The sequence below is a fragment of the Populus trichocarpa genome, chromosome 8 (assembly GCF_000002775.5).
Source record: "Populus trichocarpa isolate Nisqually-1 chromosome 8, P.trichocarpa_v4.1, whole genome shotgun sequence".
Taxonomy (NCBI): Eukaryota; Viridiplantae; Streptophyta; class Magnoliopsida; order Malpighiales; family Salicaceae; genus Populus; species Populus trichocarpa.
In genome coordinates, this window is record NC_037292.2 from 5308836 (window position 1) to 5329300 (window position 20465).

Genomic DNA, 20465 nt, shown 5'->3' on the forward strand with positions numbered 1-20465 from the left:
CCCCTAGCTTTTCTCTCTATGATCAGCAAACTCTTGGACAAAAACTTGTGATCTTTATAGTGTCTTTGGTATTGCGGTAGCTGTAGTAGTTGTGATTTGAAAAAAATTATTTTATGTTGGTTTGAAAAAATAGGTGTTTGGTTAAAACTGTGGTTGAAATTGAGGTTGAAGAAAAAATAGTTTAATGTGTTCGGTTAAAAGAATGTTTTTCAAATTGAGGTTATATATATATATATATATATATATATATATATATATTTTGATAGTTTTTAATTTAAATATTGTAAATTTAACTACTTTATTACATTATGAAATAAATAATATTGATATCAAATATTTTTTATTATTCTATTAAACTATGTGTAATTTCATCACGTATGAAATATATCCAACAAGGATTATATTTTTCATGGTTTTTTAAGCGCGCAACAACAAAAACTGAATTTTTTGTTATGTCATAAAACGATTTCCTTCTAATTTTTTGAATAAAACACAATTACAAATAAAAATAAAAACTGAATTTTTTTTAACTGGGTCGGACCCGGCAAGAACATAATTGGGCTTGTAATCAAATTCTATAAATGCTACGTCATCAATTGATCTCAATATTAAACACTAGTTTTTCGAGTAAAATATAATTAAAAAAAAAATTTAATGTAAGTAGTTATTCACCTGGTACTGTTCATATGAACAGTGCCAAGGTGACTTATATTTAGCTGGACCCAGGTGAATTATATTCACCTGGGTGCAGACGTGAGAAGCAGATCTCAGCTGCTTCTCACAAAACGGTGTTTCACCAAAAATATACATGGATCCCACATGAAAAGCAAATGAGTTTTTATGCTACTAATGCCGTTTGGTAATGCGGCTGTACCGGAGGTTCAAATAAACCACAGTTTCTATGTGTTTGGTTATGCAAAAAAATAGATTTTATTTTGGTGGGACCCACAGTAATTCTGGCTGCACCTGTGGCTGATAAGAAGCTGGAAAATTATACTTTCCGACAGCAGCTAACCTCATTTTTCAAGATCCACTGTGCTAAGAGAAAAAAGCCGGCTCAACTATCCATCTTTTGTCTCTGGAATTGCAAATTCTATATGTTGTAGCTTGTCTTCCCCAAACATTAGAGAGCATGTAAAAGATGAATTCCTGGAGCTTTTCCACTGTGTGGAGAACGGAGTAGCACTGTTTCGGCCGGATCAGGTTGGTACAAACCTAAATGTAAAAAAAAAAAAAATTATTTTTAATTGTGTTTTATTCAAAAAACTAGTGTTTAATATTATTCAAGGACACTACATAAATTAGAAGGATATCGCATAATGACGTAGTATTTACAGAATTTGATCGTAATTTCAATTTTATTCCTGATAATATTTTACCCGATGTTGTTGCACACTCAATAAACCATGAAAATTGTAGTCCTTATCGAATGAATTTCATACGTTATGGAATTGTAGATGGTTTAATAGAATAATAAAAAATATTTTATATAAAGTATTATTTATTTCATGATGTAATTGCAGTACTTAAATCTACAATATTTAAATTAAAAATCATCAATATTAATATATATTTTTTAAAATTATTTTATAACCTCAATTTCAAAAGCATTCTTAACCAAACACATTAAACTACTTTTTGTTTAACCTCAATTTCAACTACAGTTTTAACCAAACATCTATTTTTTCAAACCAACCTCAACTAAAAGTACTTTTTATAAAACAACTTTTTTCAAACCACAACCACAACAGCTACCACAATACCAAACACACTCAATGTAAAGTTTACGCGGTGAGCTTTAAAAGTAGAAGCTACCGCGTAAACAAACACCGTAGTGTCTTCGTTTTCACGAGAAACAATCAATGTCAACAGTGACCCAATTTTCGAGAAATTAAGAGCTGCATGCTCGCTCTCTTCAAGACATGCGTTGATCTCAGTGTCTTGTATTCATGAGCAACAATCGATGCTAAGTACTGTATACTTGCTCTCTTCAAGACTTGGGTCATTGTCAAACTTTTCTCCCAACATTTTTAGTACAAAATCTGAACTTGTGGAAAATAACGTCTTGAACATTAAAAAAGGGTCTCGCCAGAACAGAACGTCATCATTTCCTGTTGTCAGGACAGAGAGCATTGATTTGATTTGAAGCAACCTGGTCCAGCTTGAGATGGGCAACGACGTGACAGACACTAGATTAGCAGTGTTCAAATCCAGCCATGTATAAAAGACAACAACCTAATCCATTATTGATTAGGACATGTTTCTAATTAGATTATAGTTTCCTGTGGTGATTGATGTAAATGAACTCCACGATCCTCCATGCTACGCCCATCAACTTCATGAACGTGCCCCGCTAATCTGGGTTTTTCATTATTTCAGGCTTTTAAATGTTCATTTTCTACACTTGTTTTTGGGGAAGAAATCACAACTAAGTTGGTTCGAGCTGTATTCTACCTAGAACTGGATCATGTCTGGCAGAAGCAGCTGGGATCTAGTTGGAGGGTCAACAGCTAATGGCTCATTTTTATGTGTGCAACTGCGTCATCCATGTATCTACCTTCTGATTTCAAACACTAATAAATCCAGTGACTGTGAGATGACCTTTTTGGCTTCGATAATGGGACCAAAGGAGACAACATCTCTTCCTCTCTGGCAAATAGATAAACAACCGATGAACTTGAGACAACTATTTATATTTTACACAGTTACACACTCTTCAATTACATCAAGTTTTTATTTTATCATATCAACTAAATCTAATCTAATTTATTTAGATAAAAATATCAGAAACTTCCTAAAAAAATGGGGATATACGGTGAAGTTTCTCTAATGGAACGTTTATATACTTCATAGAATATACCTTTGAAAGTATGGTTTTTTTTTTTTTTTTTTAATCTCAGCATCATTTTCTGCAAGTGTTCAACAGGCGTGTGAAATTTAATTTCAAGCTGCTTGGGATCAATAAGCGCTGAATCTTATTGGCCTTGCTGGTCCTGCTGATGTTGTTGGCAATTGATTGAGAAGAGTACTTGAGATTGGATCATTATCGTGCAAAAGCAGTTTTAGAGTTTAACACAGTTAACACAGATAAACTAAGCGAGGCCAAGATGGCGAGCCCGGAAAGGAGAAGCATTATAGCATTTGCGATCCTCCCTTTCACTTCTTCTGCATAATCCCTTGAAGCGAGAGCTAGCAACGACTGTCAATGGAAACGAGTAAGCCCACCACACAACACTGAACCTTCTCATGGATCTCTTGAAGAGATTAGGTCTACAGATCTGCTTTACATGTCAAGAAATTAGCCATAAATTGGAATTAAATTATGCAAATTCACAAGCAAACAAAGAAAGATCCAATTTTGCACCATTAATGAATTAGACAGTTTCGGTCTGCAAGAATCAAGATTAGAATCCTGATAATACCATTTACCACTGCAAATGATTTTATATTTCAGTCATGCTAGTGAACTTTAGTTTAAGGTTTTACTTAGCGTAGATTATATTTACTATCTCGGAGAATTAGTCGGGTCAGATAATCGAAATATCCCATGAAATGAGAAATTAATAGCTCACCGGTCTCCATTAATTCTTGTTTGAGGGAATCAGCATGTATAACTCTAGACAAGTAGACATAACAATGAAATCAGGCAAGCTTTCACCAGCTTTACGGTTTTGTCATAATATCAAACAAAATCCAAGACCAAACCCTAGTGGGTGCATGGTCCCTGCCTCATATTCATATATATTTAATTTAGTATTCAATGAAAGCACGCAACTCCCAAGTCCTACCACAGGATTATAAATCTCAACGAATAATGTTTGTGTGGTTATTATGTAATTAACAGTTCCAAAGTCGGTCATTTTCTTGGCCGCATTTTCTAATTAATTCAGCATTTTAAGATTTTCCTTACCAGAGAAGTGAGCAGGAAGAGGGTGAGAAAGAAGAGCATCTTTGATGCAGTATCAAAAGCTCCATTTATGGATTCCCAAGCCAAGCTTTCCCTACTTGGTGCTGCAATGAACAAGAAAAAAACTGGCCTTGACATAGCTGGAAGCCTACCACCACCGGAAACAGCACCAAGTAACGGACCGTGCCAAGTGAAAACAAGAAAACAGCACTCTTTCCACCCCATATTAGCTGCAGCTTGAGCACCAACCAAGTTGAGCATTAAAAAAGGTTTTATATTTAAGAAAATAGTAACGAATGGTAAAGACAAAAATTCATTCTCTCATGCGATGTATAGGCAACCATGGAAGGAGCTTGGTAGCGATGCTTTGAGGTATTCCCCAACTCGGTTAATTATTTGAAATGGTTAGCAACCATTAACAGTACTTTTAATTACAATTTTTATCGAATATATATGTAAGAAACAACTATAATTACTATAAAAGACGTCGTGGTTGCCAAAACTCAATCTTTGTTTCATTTTGTTTATATTTTTTTCCCTTCATAACCGAGAGTATTTGTGAACTAACATGTACGCATCAATAATACTAAGTTCCCTCGTATAGCCGGGTTAAGAACAAATTAGAATTCATGAGGATTTTAAACCTTATACTTATCTTGTGATAATCTTAGCTATCGGTTCATTTGGTGGAGACACATTGAAGTACAAATTCCCCTAAACATTAAAACTTGATAATGGCGAGCCAAAATTCTGGAGCCACTTTGAGACACTCCTCAAACAAGAGCGGGGAGATTAAAATTAAGATTAGCCTAGATGAGGGATTTTTTTGTAGGTGCCGAAGCCCATTTCATCGGCTCACGCCCATTCTCATTTATAATACTAAATGTAATGTTCATTCATCAGAGATAAATGAACAAATACAGTGATACTAATGTTATTATTCTTTCAAAATCTCCTTTGTTAATTAAACATCCCTCTATAGGGAGTAAGAGCAATGGTGGCTAGAAATATAAAAATTATCCCTTATATATAGCCAGGAAGCCTGGATTGGTCCAAGGTGGCTGGCGAGCTTCATATACTTGAAGCTTATTGTTTTCCATGCAATTGAACTATCTTTTTTCCTTCCTTCCATAGGCACATGATAAGAGCTACATTTTCTTATATTGTCTCATCGACAATATTCTGGATCAAAGGCCAATCTATCTCATCGACAAAACTTTATTGAGAGGGTTTCAAATGAATCGCCATCATGTATGTGAACAGTGAATATATCAGCAAGGAAAATAACACTAATAATGCCTCACATTAGAGAAGCCAAAACTTTCTTGCCGCTAACAGAATATTCCTCTGCTAAAGACCATAAATATACATTGAGAATGACCTGTGGGGAAAAAAAGTGAGAGGACCAAAAAAAGGAACTTTGTAAATGATCCCAGATAGGCGAGAAGGGGATTGTTTTGCAACCTGCACAAAAAGGAGTTACATCACCAAGCAGTCTAATTCAGTTTAAGATGCTTCAGTAACAAATAAGCAAAAAGAGATGCAAAAAAGGAGGTGTCACATAAACTGAACTGATATTTATCCACACTATTTTCTTACATCATTTACTTCGAGATAATTTGCATGAAAAAATAGGATCAGCTGCGGCCCCATGGAAATGAGCATTCTAATTTTGAAGTATAAAATTTCAAAGATCATATGACAAACAGCAAGCCAAGCCACAAATATATGGGAACTTGTTTGGCTTGGCTCTGGATTGTGGAATTCTATTGCGTCGTGGCACTTGCTCCTGGACTTCTAGACTTTAATAGAAAGCTTATATTTATGATTCTAATTCAAGCTGAAACAAAGTGGAAATGAGTTTTCAGAACTACCTGATCAAACAAGCTCATATTATGTTTTATCGAGTCAGGTCAGGGGTTGAAAAAACTTGAACCATCCATAGTGACAGCAATTAGAACTAATATGCTTGTAATCACTGCAAACCAAACTAAGATTGATCCTGCAATAACAAGTTTTCAAAAAAAGTGCATCGTGAGATAAGTTAAACCAACCTTGGATATATGGTACCTTTACGAATCAAATGTTCACGTGAAGACTAATAAAGAGACAATAAAAAATTACCAGCAGAACCTTCAGAACTGTTATTACTATCCGAGGGCATTGATTCAGCATTAAGACTTGAGGCATCAATTGAAAGTTTGCTATTTCCAGTATCAGATGCCACAATTCCTTGAAATTCCTCACTCACAATTAAAGCTGCTAGAACACCCATAAATGACTCTTTATCCATCTCATTAGAAGAATCCCTTCTACTAGGCTCATAAATAGCATTTGAGTCATCTGAATCAGACAACTCATCATCTGAAGCACCTGTATCAACAGGCTCCACCCCATACTTGTCATCATCTTCATCCTCAACATATGCTTTATAAGTTAGTCGAAGAAGTATCTCCCCAGAAGAAGCCTTTCTGAACAATCCCCAACCTCCTTGCAAAGCCACAATCTTGTCAGTTGGTACAGTATCTTGCAGAGATCCCAGATCAACCTGTGAATGTTATAGAATTTAGAAAGCTATATCCAGGAGAAACGAAAGAATGTAACTTCAACAAATTGCAATCAAAATTTCATATGAATGCACAAATTGCTCAATAAATGCAGACAAATTACAGTATGAAGGCCAAAAAACAAAATTCCTAGAATAAAAAAAAAGATAGACAATTATGGATATGGTCCCTAACACATCAAGTCCTAAATTTGCTATTACCACCTATCTGACCACTGTTCCAAAAACACAACCATGATCATCTTTACCACCACAATCACTGACTCCACATTGACCACCGTCACACAATCATATCACCCCACTGCCACCATTCCATGATCACCATGCCAGCCAACTGCCATCACTGCCACCACCAATTAGCACCATGATTAATCCAATCCCTGGAATCACCATGTCACCATACTGCAATGAAACATTAACTAATACCAAGACCATTAAAAGTAAGTTTTTTGTACAACAACCACCTAACATTTCTTCTCTTTACCAATACTACAATCACAAGCAGGCAGCTTCAATAGAATCTACTATGAACATCAATTCTTTCAATATAAATACTATCGTTAATTCCAGTATAAATTGAAAAGAAATTATAATATCATTACAAAGCACAAAACCAAACATATATGATTGGATATCAAAATATCAATATTCTACGCTAATTTTTTTTGCAGCAGGATTAGATATGCTAACTTTTTATTTATTCATTATATTTAATGTTATCTCGCTTGCTTGAGAAAAATTTTAGGCATGCAACCTTATGCATACAATAACCCACTGCAGAGGTTATGTCTAATAAAAAAAACCTCTATATTCTATGCGATCAACCATTCAACTAAGAGAGCCATTCGAAGAAAACATGAAAGACAACTTTGTACTTTCACAAAAAAAAAAGAGTTTTTTGGAATAAGATAGCTTACCTCTCCAGTGCCAACAGTTAAATCTGTGAATCCAAGAGAGTCTTTCACTTGGATGTTCAATTTTTGTTTCCTGGGGTTTGCAACAAGCATATGAAAATCCTGGCCAAAGTCATAAAACACAATTACCTCAAGAAAAATGTTTCTGGAGGACAAAAGGTGTTTGTAAATACATGTAACGTGGGAGATGGAGAATCACCTGGTTCCAAATTGGCTCACCAGGACGGCCGATCACGGTGGTTCGGCTGTTCTTTTTACTACGCATAATTTGATCTCCCAGGCTCAGAATAACATAAGGGTCAGTTTTACCTGACAAACAACAGGGAATCGATGAGTACTGCATGTGCAATACAAAATGTATGTGAGAATTAATCAAGGGGCATGACCAATTGCAGGCTAGGGGAAGCAATAGTGCTCTGATTGTGACCCATAACTAATAACATCAACAAAATGCAGTATGCGTGTTTAAGAGTACAAATCAATGTGAAAGAATCAGAACAAACAAAATACTGAAATACTTGTAAATGGGTTAAAAGACAAATGTATAGCAGCCCTCTGCTTTTCTAGCTAACAGAAAAACAAAGAACGGTGCTTATTCAATTATCCAAACATGTGTCAGATACAAATCAAGTGGAAGCTTAAATCCTATGTCGATGGAGAGAGAAAAAATCAACCTAAAGGATAGGCATCCTTAGCACTCAATAATAAACTATAGTTGAGCAAGATTTAACTACTCAAAATTGCATGCAAGAATTCTCGTTGTAATACCAGTGTTGAATAATTATATTTTATTTTTGTCTAATGCATGATAGATTTTAAGAAAACTGAAGAAGCTAGAAGTAATTTATACCAAAGAAGACATAGGAAAGTTTTCGAGCATCTACAAGAGTCACTGATAGTTCTCCAACAAAATCCTCGTTTCCTTCTTGCATTTCTCCTGATTCATTTGCAACAGGCCCAACCGCTTTTCCATTTTGAAAATCCAAAACAATCTTCTTTGGACGAACAAACAGTCGAGGCAAATCCTCAGTGAGAAGTTTTTTCAGAAACCTATGAAAATGAAATGAACCATTTAAGTTAGGGGGAGGAAAAGGCAGTAAAACCCTCAAAAAAATATTCTGCGTCTATTATGGACCTTCTCCTTTGATGCATTCTGCTGTTGTTATTATCAAACAAAATAAAATCTTCCTGACACATGAGAGAGCACTGGCTTCAAGCTCCGAAGATAAATTGGCTAGCAACCAGAGGATGGCTAATAACTAAATTCAACCAACTTATTTACTGTTTCCAGAGCAAGTGTATTTGTAATAAAGCATCAAATTATTTGCTTCAGGGAACGCAATAATTAACAGAATGCACAGACTTTATCATTCGCAGTACACTACGTCTTCTAAAACCTAAAATACCATCTGGTTTCATTCCAAGTCATCTGACCATATTAAGTTTGAAGCTCTGCGATGATTGACTTTTCAAAGACAGACTATGCCTGGAGGCAATAATATTACAGTAAGAAATAATACAGGGAGAACTGAAAAATGGATGGCGATAAAAGTCCACTTACAATGAGAGAACTGGAATTGCTGGTGTTGTCCGATGCATGCATAGAAGATTAGAGAAGAAGAAAGTTGCATTAGAATTTCCAATATCAGATATTAAAATACAAGAGATAAACACATGGGACTAAAAAAGAAGAGCTTGGCAGTATGTCCACAATCTCAAATCATGTTCGGTTTTGTCAATCATCCAATATTTTTGTCAAGTTTCCATATCACTCAGGCACAGGCATTCTTTGATAGCAAATGGGACATAATCCATGTTCTGTGTATCTTTCAACCAGGTTTGCTAAATCAATGAAATGCATTTATTTTTAAGTGGAAATGGACACTAGAAATTGATTTTTTATTTCTCAAAAAAAAAAAAAAAACCAGATTTTATTCATTATTGCCTGATTCTTTTTTTATTTATTTCTGAACATCAAAAGGTGTAAGACTTGACATCTGCTTCAATGCAATACTACAACCATTGGAGAGAACATGGAATTATCTCCGAATGCAAGGAAGGATATTTTCTATGGCTAATCCTGTGCTCCTCTAGTTTCAACATGCCCTCAAAAAACCCTAGATAGGTCTATAACATGCTCACAACTGAGACCACCAATGATCAGTAAGTGTAGTATAATGGCTAGCTATCCATGTAGGATTAATTCAGAATGCCACATTTTCCTAGATCTCCCAGGGCCAACAAAGGAGGTGCAAATCATTTACAAGAAAAGAAAGCAACTTATGCAATAATTACATTCCATCAACTGACTTTTATTCTTGACCACTTAGTGAATTAGGTGCAAATCATTTACAAGAAAATGAAGCAATTTATGCATTAATACATTCCATCGACTGGCTTTTATTCTTGACCACTTAGTGAATTACAGCTGAATGAATCCAAATGCAAGTATTATTAAGACATAAAATAGATGAAATAGTTCCTTTATGGCCAATAAAATAGATGAAATAGCTCCTTTTGGACCATATCTATGACCTACCCATTAGATTGAACAAACGAAATGGCGACAATTCAAATTTGATCTTCGGAAGTGACACAAAAGCCCAAGAAGCAGCTCCCACCCATGGCTCTGTTGGTATCAACCGCAGTTTGACCCAGAGTTCACCATCAATGTCAAAATCTCTAACACTGACTGGCAACATAATGGGGATAATGCTAAATTTTAGCGATAGCATTAGAAGCATCCGAGCGCCACCAGTATATCTGAGACCTATTTGATACCTAAATATCATGAAAAGAGAACATAAATCAACTTTGCTTCTTAACAAAGCTGAATCTCAGTGATCATGGCAGCAAGGCTGCCGACCACTTACAGTATGCTTTTGCGCAATGGAAATCAATCAAAAGCTTTCACAGATTAACAATTGAATTTCCACTATAATTCATTACAAAAATTCTGAAACATTATCATAACTGCTTCAAATAGCTAGCTAACTTACTGCAAATCATTGACGCGGCGAGAAGTTCTTCTCTCAACGTTCCTAACGGACAATGGCTCGTCCCCTAGAGAGAATTGCTTGATTTCAACTCTCTCAACATAATCAGGCTTCTTCAAATCATCAATAACAGGTTGCAATAGCCCAACTAGCCAATTCTCAATCCCGCCTCTATAAACCTTCCATAACTTCCCTAGCACCATATTAACCCACTCAACGGACTCTTTCCTCTGCAAATCCTTCTCCAGAAACAAGGAAAAGCTGGTGGGCACTTGCGGCCACGCCCCAGCACGCTTCCCTTCCTCATTGCTTTTCTCTCTCTTCCTCGAAGTCCATACCTTATCAGAAACAACACCCACAAAAAAGAAAAACACAAATAACCCAACAATATTTCTATTAATTGGAGGTGAAGGTATCGGGTGTATCGCTCCCAATTGAGTCCTTAGCTTTCCCACGATAGGATCCTCTTGAAAACCAGTGAAGTTCGAAATCGATGGCTCTTGGGATAGTTCTCCGGTCTCCAGTTCATTAGCAATTCGTTTGAAAACAAACCTCTTAGTCCCCTTTGAAAGCTCATCAATGTTTACATTGCTATTTCTGGTGTCGTTTGGGAAGACACAAGCATGGAAAGTTAAGAACTTTCTTCTGAAATTTTGGTGTGTGAGGTCGGTGATTAGTTTTTTCCTCCTCCTTTTAGAGAAGGGAAGTGACGGGTAGTTGGTTTGATGGAAGGATTTGCAAGGGCAGAGGAGAGGGAGAATTTGATAAGAACTGAAGCTTGCCGGAGAAGACTGTGAAGTCATTTAGAAAATGGAAAAAATCAGTGCCCCAGTTGTGATAAGGGCATAAGAAGGATCATTGCCTGGGAACATAGAAATTTTTTTTTTAATATATATATAATAATATTATTATTACTAGTAAGGATTGAAAAGGGAGAGCTGGAAGTGAAATCAATAAAATCTTAATCTAGAGAGTTTGGGGTAACTGAGAAGAAGAGTCGTAGTTGAAAAGTCCATGAAAAGAAATTGGAGAAGAAAAGGAAGAAGTGTTAGAGGAGGAGATTGAATTTTAAGAAAAAGCGTTTCTTTCTCTCTTCGTGGGTTTGGCCGGGGAAAGCTGGTTTTCTGATTACGCAGGATTGAAGGCCTCTAAAAATGAGAAAGACGTGGAAGCTGCAATTTTCGCTTTTAATTGGATTTTTCCGCGCTTGTCGGGGCCGACGCGCCTAGAGAGTTTGTTTTTTCGGTTTGAATTGTTTTTTAAATTAAATGTTTTTCTTAAAAAATATTAAATTATTTTTTATAATTTTAATATATTAATATTAAAACTTATAAAAAAACTAAAAAATATTATAATAATATATTTTTAATTACAAAATATTTATGAAAAACATCTATCAAATTATCAAATACACAAATAATATTTATTTATTTTTCAAAATGTATTTTAATATGTGTTACCTGATAAAATAATAAAAATCAATAAAAACTCTAAACTGCGTGTGTTTTTTATTATAGTGGTAGATATAGTTTATTGTAAATTGTTGCAGTGTAATTATTTATTTACCCATAAGTTGAAAAAAAAAACAATGATACTGATGATATTTTGATATTTATAACTGGTTTATTAATTGTTAAAAGGTTGTTTAGGTATATGTTAGTATTTTTTATTTTTTTTATATATTAAAAATACATTTTTGTCCCTATATTTAACAATTTTTTAAGCTATTACCTAAAGGTTTTTTTAGTTTTTTTTAAGAACATTGAAATAATTAAAATATTTATTTATCCTTTAAGTGAAAAAATAAATTATTAATTGAGGGTTTTTTTATGTTTTGCACGAATTAAAATACAGTAACAATACTATTATACCTTTAAAAATGATAAAATCAAGACATGCTCATGATTTTTTTTTTATCTTTCTGGGCATCCTGATATTTTTATATTAGAAAATAATTATTTTATTAAAATAAAAAAATGCTGCCGCGTCATGTTCTCGCAGGCGAGGGAGTACACGTGTTAAATAGCTATTGAGATATAAAAACGTGTTGTGTTGTCATATATGATTTTCAATTAATATTTTTTTAAATGAAAGGATGCATTAGACAGAGGATATTGGAGTCATAGACTACGGCATTGTTCGGCGGAAAGCAATTATTTAAAAAAATAAATTTAAAACCTTTTTTTATGTTTATTTATTATTAAAAAATTGATAAACAAAAAATACTTTACAGTTAAAATAAAATTTATTTGGTTTTTAAAGAAGTATTTTCTTTTTATTTTGGACGAAAAGTACTTTACGAGAGTTATGAAAAATTTAAAAGTGTCATATTATTTGCCGATTATATCAAATTTGGTTCTCAAATTTTTTTTTCTATATATATATATATATTGTTTTGAATATTTGTTTTTCAATTTCATCCCTTATAATTTGATTTTTATATTAATTTTGGTACTCATTTTTATAATTGTTATTTGCTTATCATTTTTTAATTGAAATTTTTTATCTATCAAATTTGATCCTTATTCTTTTGATTGTTACTTATTTTATTTGAAATAATTTATGGTTATTATTATTATTTTAATTTCTTTATCTTTTAATTTTTTTATTTGTTATATTTAATCTTTATTGTTTTGATTATTATTTATTTTATTTGAGATAATTTATGAATTTTTTTTTTCAAATTCACTCACATTCAACCTTTTAATTTGTAAGATTTATTCCTCATTATTTTAATAAACATGAAAAAAAATAAAACATTAATAAGTTATTTTTCAGCTCATTTTCACAACATAACCAAATACGATAAAATATTTTCCAACTTATTTTTTATTATACTATTAAATATCAACAAATAGATTATTTTTCTAGAATTTACTTTTTAAAAAAACTATTTTTCAGTAAATTGACCGGGTGTTTCTTCCAAGCATCTCACTGTTTGTCTTTGCATTCACATATGGACCATTGACTTTTATTACTTTTTTTTCAATGCTGAGTGTAAAAGCAAGAATCGTCAAATATGTATTAGATTTAATAAAAAATTAATAAAAAGATGACGATTGAATGGTAATATATATATATATATATATATTGTTATCTCAGCAATTAATTATATAGATTACATATATTTTTTTATCATGATTTTAATTAACGAGTAAGAAAATTAACATTCCAACTTCTAAGCTAGTTTTAGAAAAATACTCGTTATAAACTAGAGTGAAAAATAGTGATTTATATTCATTGCTACGTACATTACAAGTTTAAAAGCAATACTCATCAGAATTAAAACATATTGTTTTCATGTTTTATCATGTTTCATCCCTGTGATACTCATCGTCTCTCTCGTTTGATTTTACTCTTTTTTTTTTAATCGTTTGATCTTACTCTCTCTTTTTTTAATGAAAATGTGCTGCCTTTGAAATTTTTTGCCCTCTCGAAGCCCGTTCTCCTGGAAGAAAGCTTACGATTTAATTATTGACTACAATGCACGTTTAATAAAAGATAGGATGGGTTCTACCATGAGTTCGAGAAGTATGATCCATCTTTATTCTTGTTTTGACAAAATAAAATTATTTATTTTACTATAGTTGCTTGGTAGTCTAGACTTGATCATATTCGATGAAAAATGGAGTTAATTTGTAATAGCTTTATATTTTTTATTTATTTAAAGAGATTATTATAATTTTATAATTTGATTATGAATTTAATATATTAATCTAAATTAATTTAGATTATTTTAATATATCACTATATCAATATGTTATTTTAAAAATATATCATTTTAAAATTTACTAAGTCTAACTACTATTTCAGCTCAAGTAACATTTAGATATGTTAAATCAATAAAATAATACTGAGTTAATTAATTTAATCCACGACATACCGCATACCGCGCACAAATGATCTATTACTGTTTCATGATTTTTCATTCTATTTTAAAATTATATTTTATTTTAAAAAATATTAAATTTATATCTTTTTAATAGTTTTAACATGTTAATATAAAAAATAAATATTTAAAAGTATTTTTTTTTAAAATACACTTTAAAAGCATGCATCAAGATATCAAACAAACAAATATCAAACCTAACGTGAACGGTAATTATCGAGTTAAGATAGACTATAGTTCTTGTGCAGGAAATTTGACAATTAATGGAAGTCCAGACTCCAGACTGAAGCATCTGTGAACACAACTTTCTCCTCGCCTTGCAGGTTCGACGTGTTCATGCATGTATTCAAACCCAATGCGCTGTCTATCTCTCGATGGAAAACAAAAAACGACATCTGACACCTCGTTTCTCTCTGTAATCGATACAATGCACCTGCTATTATCTCAATATTCATTGAACTCGGGATGCGTTTCTATAAAAATCTTATCGAATTCTTTAAATTTTGCATGCTAATCGATTTATAATACATATTCAAAGTTGCTGAGTGCTGAGAACTCCTGGCATGTGAAGTCACCAGAGAAGAGACTGGAAGCGTGAAGATTTCACGCATGGCCTGAACAGATAAAAGGATAAAAACAAAGGCAATGGAAGAAGTGCTGAATTTCCCCCCCTTACATTTTCACAAATAAAACCATATTTTGTTAAAAAGGAAGAGGTAACCGGGCTGGACCCGTCCCGACCCAAGTACAATACAATAATCCGTACACACGGCATAGCGGACGACGAGTTCGGTTCCAGCACGCGCTTTAGTCAAACGACACTCTCTCTGACTCGACGATACGACAGCCCTTCTCATTACCCCATCACCCCTTTCGTCTCCGCTCCTGCCTATTGTCACCCTCTATTCCATACAAAGGAAATAAAATCAGGGTTTTGCATTTGTTATTTTAATCCCAACTAGTTCCACTCTCTCAAAGGTGATTCTTATCTCTCCTTTTGATCTCGTCAAAGTTAACAAGAAAACCATTCACTCAGTTTGTATTTGAATTCTTACTCGCTTCTTTACTCTGTAGATAAAATAATGGAATCGCCAGCTTGGTTACCGCGACGAGAAGTAAAGCCTCCGCCAACTTCCACTGAAGCCGGAGTCGTAGCAGATGCTCCTCCATTGGAGAATTCAGCTGGTAACAATGCAAACAGTAGCTGTTCAATTCAAGCGCCGACAATCTTGGACCTTGTTAGGTCACAGTGTAGTTTGACAAGGATCTTGAATGCTGTTAGGTATAATTATAGTTGAATGGACTGATATGTAGGACATAGAGGACTTTCCTGGAGAGAATGGCATGGAAATTTAAAAAACTGACTTGGACAAGATGAATTGACTATTGAGAAGTTGTTTTGGGTAAAAGATTGAGTGTATAACTTGGTCATATTGGAAGAAAGTAAACCAGCATAAGCAATGCTTTATGCCTCTAGGTTGGAATATGGTTAGTTTTTGCATATCGACCACATAGCTGAGGCACTGAATCTATGCAGGGATGATTTTGTGTTTTTTCAAATCAATTAATGCATATCCATGCTATATGTTAAATTTTTGACATATAGCCTTGTATTGATGTTATTTGTGCTAATTTTAGGTCAAGGATAGTCTAAGGAACGACCCAAGATACAAATCTGTAAAGCATGAGGATAGAGAGGTTTTCTTCAACGAGTATTTGTCTGAATTAAAAGCCGCAGAGGGGAAAGCAGAGCGAGATGCAAGGGGCAAAAGGGAGGAACAGGTATAAATTATTGGCTTGGCACATATTGGAAACTGCTCTCTGTCATGCTTGACTACAATCTCTGTAATTATTGCAACTGCTGTTTGACTGCATTTTGCTTTTGGAACATAGGAAAAGTTTCAAATCTATGAATCTGGGTTGTTGTTTAAATAGTACCCTAACAAGACAATGAATCGCCCAGTTTTTATTGATCCATTGACAGCAATTGCAAAGACAAAAGAATTTGATTTGTAGTATCAAGAAATTAAATATCCATGTGCTTCGCCCTCTGCATGTGTTATATAGATTGTCACATATTTGTATCTCAGGCCACTGGAAATATTCGAGTTATGATCGTGTCAAATAATGCAAAATTGATTATGAACTTCAAGTATATACCATGTGCAAAATCATTTTTCTGCTCAAGAAGCTGCAATTAAGCCGCTAGTTGTGGCTGGTCTGGAAATTTGTTTTTGTAACTAGTGATAAAGTGTAAAATCAGCTGTGAAAATGATCCAAATAAGTAAATCAGAAGGAAAAGGAAGTCACTTGTTTTGCAATAAAAGGTTGAATTTTGTGTTACTTGGAGGGATTTTACTTGTGAAGTATAGTTTAAAAGCTAGATGGAGAATGCTGATCTTTGGAAAGATTATCAGGTCAATACAAAAAACAGACAGAGAGGGACATGTAGTTTTAGTGCAAAAAAAAACTCTCTTAATAGGAAAGAATTAAAACACACATTTGGAAATATTAGTCTGTATATTTGGATGTTTGCAATTCTTGATCAATTTAATCTTTTTTCTGATAAACCATTATATGAAACTTTTGTACATTTATGTAGTACTAAGTTCATTGCAAGTTTTTACTGATAGGATTGATCAGTTCATTTTTTCTAGTTCATGAACTGGTTCTTGTGCTTGGTATAATATTTATATTTGGGATTAACGAGGGGTGGGAATACAGCAGGGATTCAATAAGATTTCCAGATTCTTTGATGTTGCCAATCATCTACTTTATGCAAACACGGTCTGTTGCTTTACTTGCTGCTACTACCATCTATAGTGGTTTACATCATGTCTGATGATTGTTTTTATATTAATCATGTTCAATACACAAAATTGCTAGATTATGATAGGAACCAAGGTGATAAGGAATAAGAGATGCCAAAAAGTCCATCTCAGTCTTGCCTGTTCTCTGTTTGTTGTTATGTAAAAATGGGTAAATTGGTAGAAAATGATGAGGATGCAGGTGATAAATAATAAATTTTATTAAAGGTGATGAGATGCATGCTTTTTGAAATTTGTATCATCGTGCATGGAAATGTTCTAGTTCTAACACTTGAATACCTTATTATCCTTGTATGCATGATTTCCTTCTCTTCTGATAACATTTTCTTCTTCAACTCTTTTTTTCCAAAAAAGAAAGAAAGAAACAAGATGAAGATGAAGAAAGAAAGAGAGACCAAAATGGCCCTGTCTGACGAGATAAAGCTAGATGCATTATAATTGTATATGTTTCATAGGACATGTCTGTGGTACAGTGACTTGGATTCTTTAGTGCAGCAATTGGAACAATTATAGAGAGGGAGCGAGAGTTGTGATGAATTGGAAACTTGTTCTGAACTGAGTGATGTAAATTTGTCCAGCTCTCTTCCACCTCAGTTCATGACAAGTTGAAGGAGAGGGAGCGAGAGTTGCGAAAACGGAAGGAAAGAGAAGAACAAGAAATGGAAAGGAACAAGAAATGGAAAGCGTGCGAGTGAAGGTTCGAAGGAATGAAGCAGTTGCGTCTTTTCAAGCTTTGCTTGTGGAAACAACCAAGGACCCTCAGGTTTGTTATTGATAACTGTGCAGAGTCTGGTGGTACCAGACATGTCAATATTAAAAAATCGACCTTCAGCAATTCCAATAAAATTAAAATTTTGTTACAGACCTTGTTCCAGCAAAGGTTTTGCTGAATTAGTTGACTGCATGGGTTCAATGTCATACTTGAATTGTAGCTGTCATAGTACCATCGATCCCTCTGTACGATGCAGTGCTTGCTAAACACTGAACATCATAGACCCAAATTCAACATCAGCTAGTAAACTATTCTTCTTACAGTTTAAATTAAAAATGGAAGCCAGTCCTTGTTATTTCATAATATGTTTGCCACAGAGTACTGAAGTGTGCAATGCTGCCTGCTATCGCTTAACTAATTAGACAAAGTCTACTAGATGATTCTGATAATTAAAATCTATCAGGTTTCTTGTGTAACTGAGCTAACTTTTCATGAACATTGTTGGATGGGGTTTGGGTTCGTTTTGTTCCCATCTATAGTGCTGACCTTTTGGCTTAACTGTTACTTAGGCATCTTGGACCGAGTCGAAACCAAGGTTGGAGAAGGATCCGCAAGGACGTGAGACAAATCCTGATTTAGATCCATCTGATATAGAGAAGCTCTTTCGGGAACACGTCAAGATGCTGCATGACGTAATATTTCTTAAATGCAAGTACGCTATAATCAAAGGGCATCTTAATGGATTTCATTTAGTGGATCTGTAATGCGACTGTCTCACCATCTGACATATTTTTTTTCCCAGCAGTGTACAAATGTTTTCAAAGATTTGTTAGCTGGAGTTATAATTGCTGAAGCAGCAGCCCAGAAGACAGAAGACGGGAAAACAGTCCTTGATTCATGGTCAACTGCTAAACGTCTTCTGAAGCCTGATCCTAGGTATAACAAGATGCCTCGAAAAGAGAGGGAAACTTTGTGGCGTCGATATGGGGAGGAGATGTTAAGAAAGCAAAAGTCTTCACCGGATCAGAAGGAAGATAGGCATACAGGTGCGAAAAATAGAAGCTCTAATGATTCTGCAAGATAGCAATCAGAATCGAGGAGAACACACGACCGAAGATAGCTTGTTGATTTTTGGATAAGCTCATTTTATTTTTGGCTAGGAACTAGGCTCTTGTTGAATTTACCGATAGATACTTTGCTAGTGATATTTATCGCCCCCACTTTTTGTGGGTGCGGTGTCATCCAGGTTATCAGATAGAATTCAGCGAAAAGCTTATCTAGAGCCTCCCTCTTAGCTGCGCGCCTGTCTATATATATATATATATATATCCCAACCTAAGATCTCTGCAGTGGCTGACAACGAAACGCAGGTGATAGGATTTTCTCCCTTTCTATATTTTGCGTTTTGATAAAATCTAAGGAGATAGCCTTTAGAACTCCGAATAACAGATGATGTCATCTATCCCTTGGGTTGTGATTATATGAACCCGGTTGGAACGATCTTCTGATTTTGCAGATGGTTCGCCCACCATCTATCCCTTCTATGACATCCGGTGAATGGAGGGACCCTTCCGTCATTCGACTCCACATAATACTCCGGTCATTTAGATCGTCCGCGTCACGAGATGTCTTCTAGACTCCACTGTGATTCGTCTGTTCAAGGTGGCGTCTAGAATCATCGGTACTAAACCTTCAACAAGGAACATTCGAGGGTTCTATGTAGCGCTTGTTGCTCCAGGTACTTACTCGTATTATTTCCTATTACTTCACTAGAATTCTCTTGAAGTGCCCATCCTATAACAAATTAAATCCTCCCAGTTTAATAATTAGGGGTAACCAACAAACCATTGTGACACTGCCGTAGCCTAGAAGCTCTTTCAGCTTTCAAGCCACTTAAACCCAGTTTAAGTAGGCAGATAAAAAAGAAATAGCAAGCTGATCTTCCAATATTCCATGCAAAGTTAGGCTTTTAGACGACCGACAACTTGAATGGCAGACAATGGCATGGGAGGAGAGGCATAAACATACGGTGATGTTTATAGCTTTTATAGCTTTGGCATTCTCCTGTAAGAGATATTTTCCGGGAAGAGGCCGACAGATGACATGTTTGAAGATGGTCTGGACCTTCACAACTTCGTTAAGATGGCTTTGCCTGGACAAGTGGAAAGAAGAGATCCTATACTTCTACGAGGAGGAGATTAAGAGGCGAGCATGAGCATCAACAACAACAACCGCAAACAATTATGCGAGCAAGCAATACATGCGAGATTGCTTGACTTCAATATTTGAAATCGGAGTTGCTGTTATGTGGAAATGCCTTGGGAGAGAGAAGACATTGCAGATCCCTTGGTCGAGTTGCTCCACATCAGGAGCAAGTATCCTTGGATAACATTGCTGGTATAATTGCAGCTGAGAGTCGTCCTGTTGTCAAGGGAAACGCCATCATCTACCATATAATTTTGAGATTTGGGTTCGCTGTAATCTGACTGTCAAAGTGTTGATAATGGAACAAACACATCAGTGTTATTGACAATTCACTTCCCACTGCAGAGCTCCCTGTCTCTACACACACACACACCTCTTTCAATATAGATACTTGTTGGCTGGCAAGTTCAACATACTTATACTCCTGTTTATCACTGTAGAGATTATA

The 20465-nt window shown here is 34.6% G+C and overlaps 3 protein-coding genes across 5 annotated transcripts; 1 reads left to right on the plus strand and 2 right to left on the minus strand.

Moving 5' to 3' along the window:
* Positions 1 to 3043: 3043 nt before the first annotated feature.
* On the minus strand, positions 3044 to 4132 carry LOC18101442 (S-type anion channel SLAH4). The gene is made up of 2 exons (XM_052455100.1): positions 3911 to 4132; positions 3044 to 3199 (listed from the first exon to the last, which is right to left on the minus strand). Exons 1-2 carry the CDS (start codon positions 4130 to 4132, stop codon positions 3044 to 3046), a joined length of 378 nt encoding a protein of 125 aa, XP_052311060.1.
* A 955-nt stretch (positions 4133 to 5087) lies between these two features.
* Positions 5088 to 11542, minus strand: LOC7460682 (tricalbin-3). Its single transcript, XM_024607403.2, has 9 exons — positions 10387 to 11542; positions 9927 to 10168; positions 8949 to 8967; positions 8238 to 8437; positions 7587 to 7696; positions 7391 to 7489; positions 6032 to 6455; positions 5782 to 5909; positions 5088 to 5371 (listed from the first exon to the last, which is right to left on the minus strand). Exons 1-8 carry the CDS (start codon positions 11184 to 11186, stop codon positions 5821 to 5823), a joined length of 1983 nt encoding a protein of 660 aa, XP_024463171.2. The 5' UTR covers positions 11187 to 11542; the 3' UTR covers positions 5088 to 5371; positions 5782 to 5820.
* A 3510-nt stretch (positions 11543 to 15052) lies between these two features.
* Positions 15053 to 20436, plus strand: LOC7498165 (pre-mRNA-processing protein 40C). Of its 3 annotated transcripts, XM_052454868.1 has the most exons (6): positions 15076 to 15250; positions 15347 to 15510; positions 15911 to 16054; positions 17717 to 17863; positions 18382 to 18504; positions 18615 to 20436. In XM_052454868.1, exons 2-6 carry the CDS (start codon positions 15355 to 15357, stop codon positions 18894 to 18896), a joined length of 852 nt encoding a protein of 283 aa, XP_052310828.1. In that variant the 5' UTR covers positions 15076 to 15250; positions 15347 to 15354; the 3' UTR covers positions 18897 to 20436. The 3 variants fall into 3 exon arrangements, 1 of the variants encoding a protein (XP_052310828.1); XR_002983503.2 differs by having other exon boundaries at positions 15053 to 15250; positions 15347 to 15554; positions 15911 to 17863; positions 18382 to 18524; positions 18618 to 18764; XR_002983505.2 differs by having other exon boundaries at positions 15053 to 15250; positions 15347 to 15554; positions 15911 to 17863; positions 18382 to 18524; positions 18615 to 18762.
* Positions 20437 to 20465: the final 29 nt, after the last annotated feature.

Coding starts and splice junctions, on each gene's coding strand:
- LOC18101442 (XM_052455100.1), bottom strand. CDS start 4,132: ATGGGGTGGAAAGAGTGCTGTTTTCTTGTTTTCACTTGGCACGGTCCG. Junction 3,200..3,910: donor TCTTCCTGCTCACTTCTCTG/GTAAGGAAAATC, acceptor TTCCATTGACAG/TCGTTGCTAGCTCTCGCTTC.
- LOC7460682 (XM_024607403.2), bottom strand. CDS start 11,186: ATGACTTCACAGTCTTCTCCGGCAAGCTTCAGTTCTTATCAAATTCTC. Junction 10,169..10,386: donor CGCCGCGTCAATGATTTGCA/GTAAGTTAGCTA, acceptor CATGATATTTAG/GTATCAAATAGGTCTCAGAT. Junction 5,910..6,031: donor CAGTTCTGAAGGTTCTGCTG/GTAATTTTTTAT, acceptor TTGTTATTGCAG/GATCAATCTTAGTTTGGTTT.
- LOC7498165 (XM_052454868.1), top strand. CDS start 15,355: ATGGAATCGCCAGCTTGGTTACCGCGACGAGAAGTAAAGCCTCCGCCA. Junction 16,055..17,716: donor GGGGCAAAAGGGAGGAACAG/GTATAAATTATT, acceptor GTTGAAGGAGAG/GGAGCGAGAGTTGCGAAAAC. Junction 17,864..18,381: donor AAACAACCAAGGACCCTCAG/GTTTGTTATTGA, acceptor ACTGTTACTTAG/GCATCTTGGACCGAGTCGAA.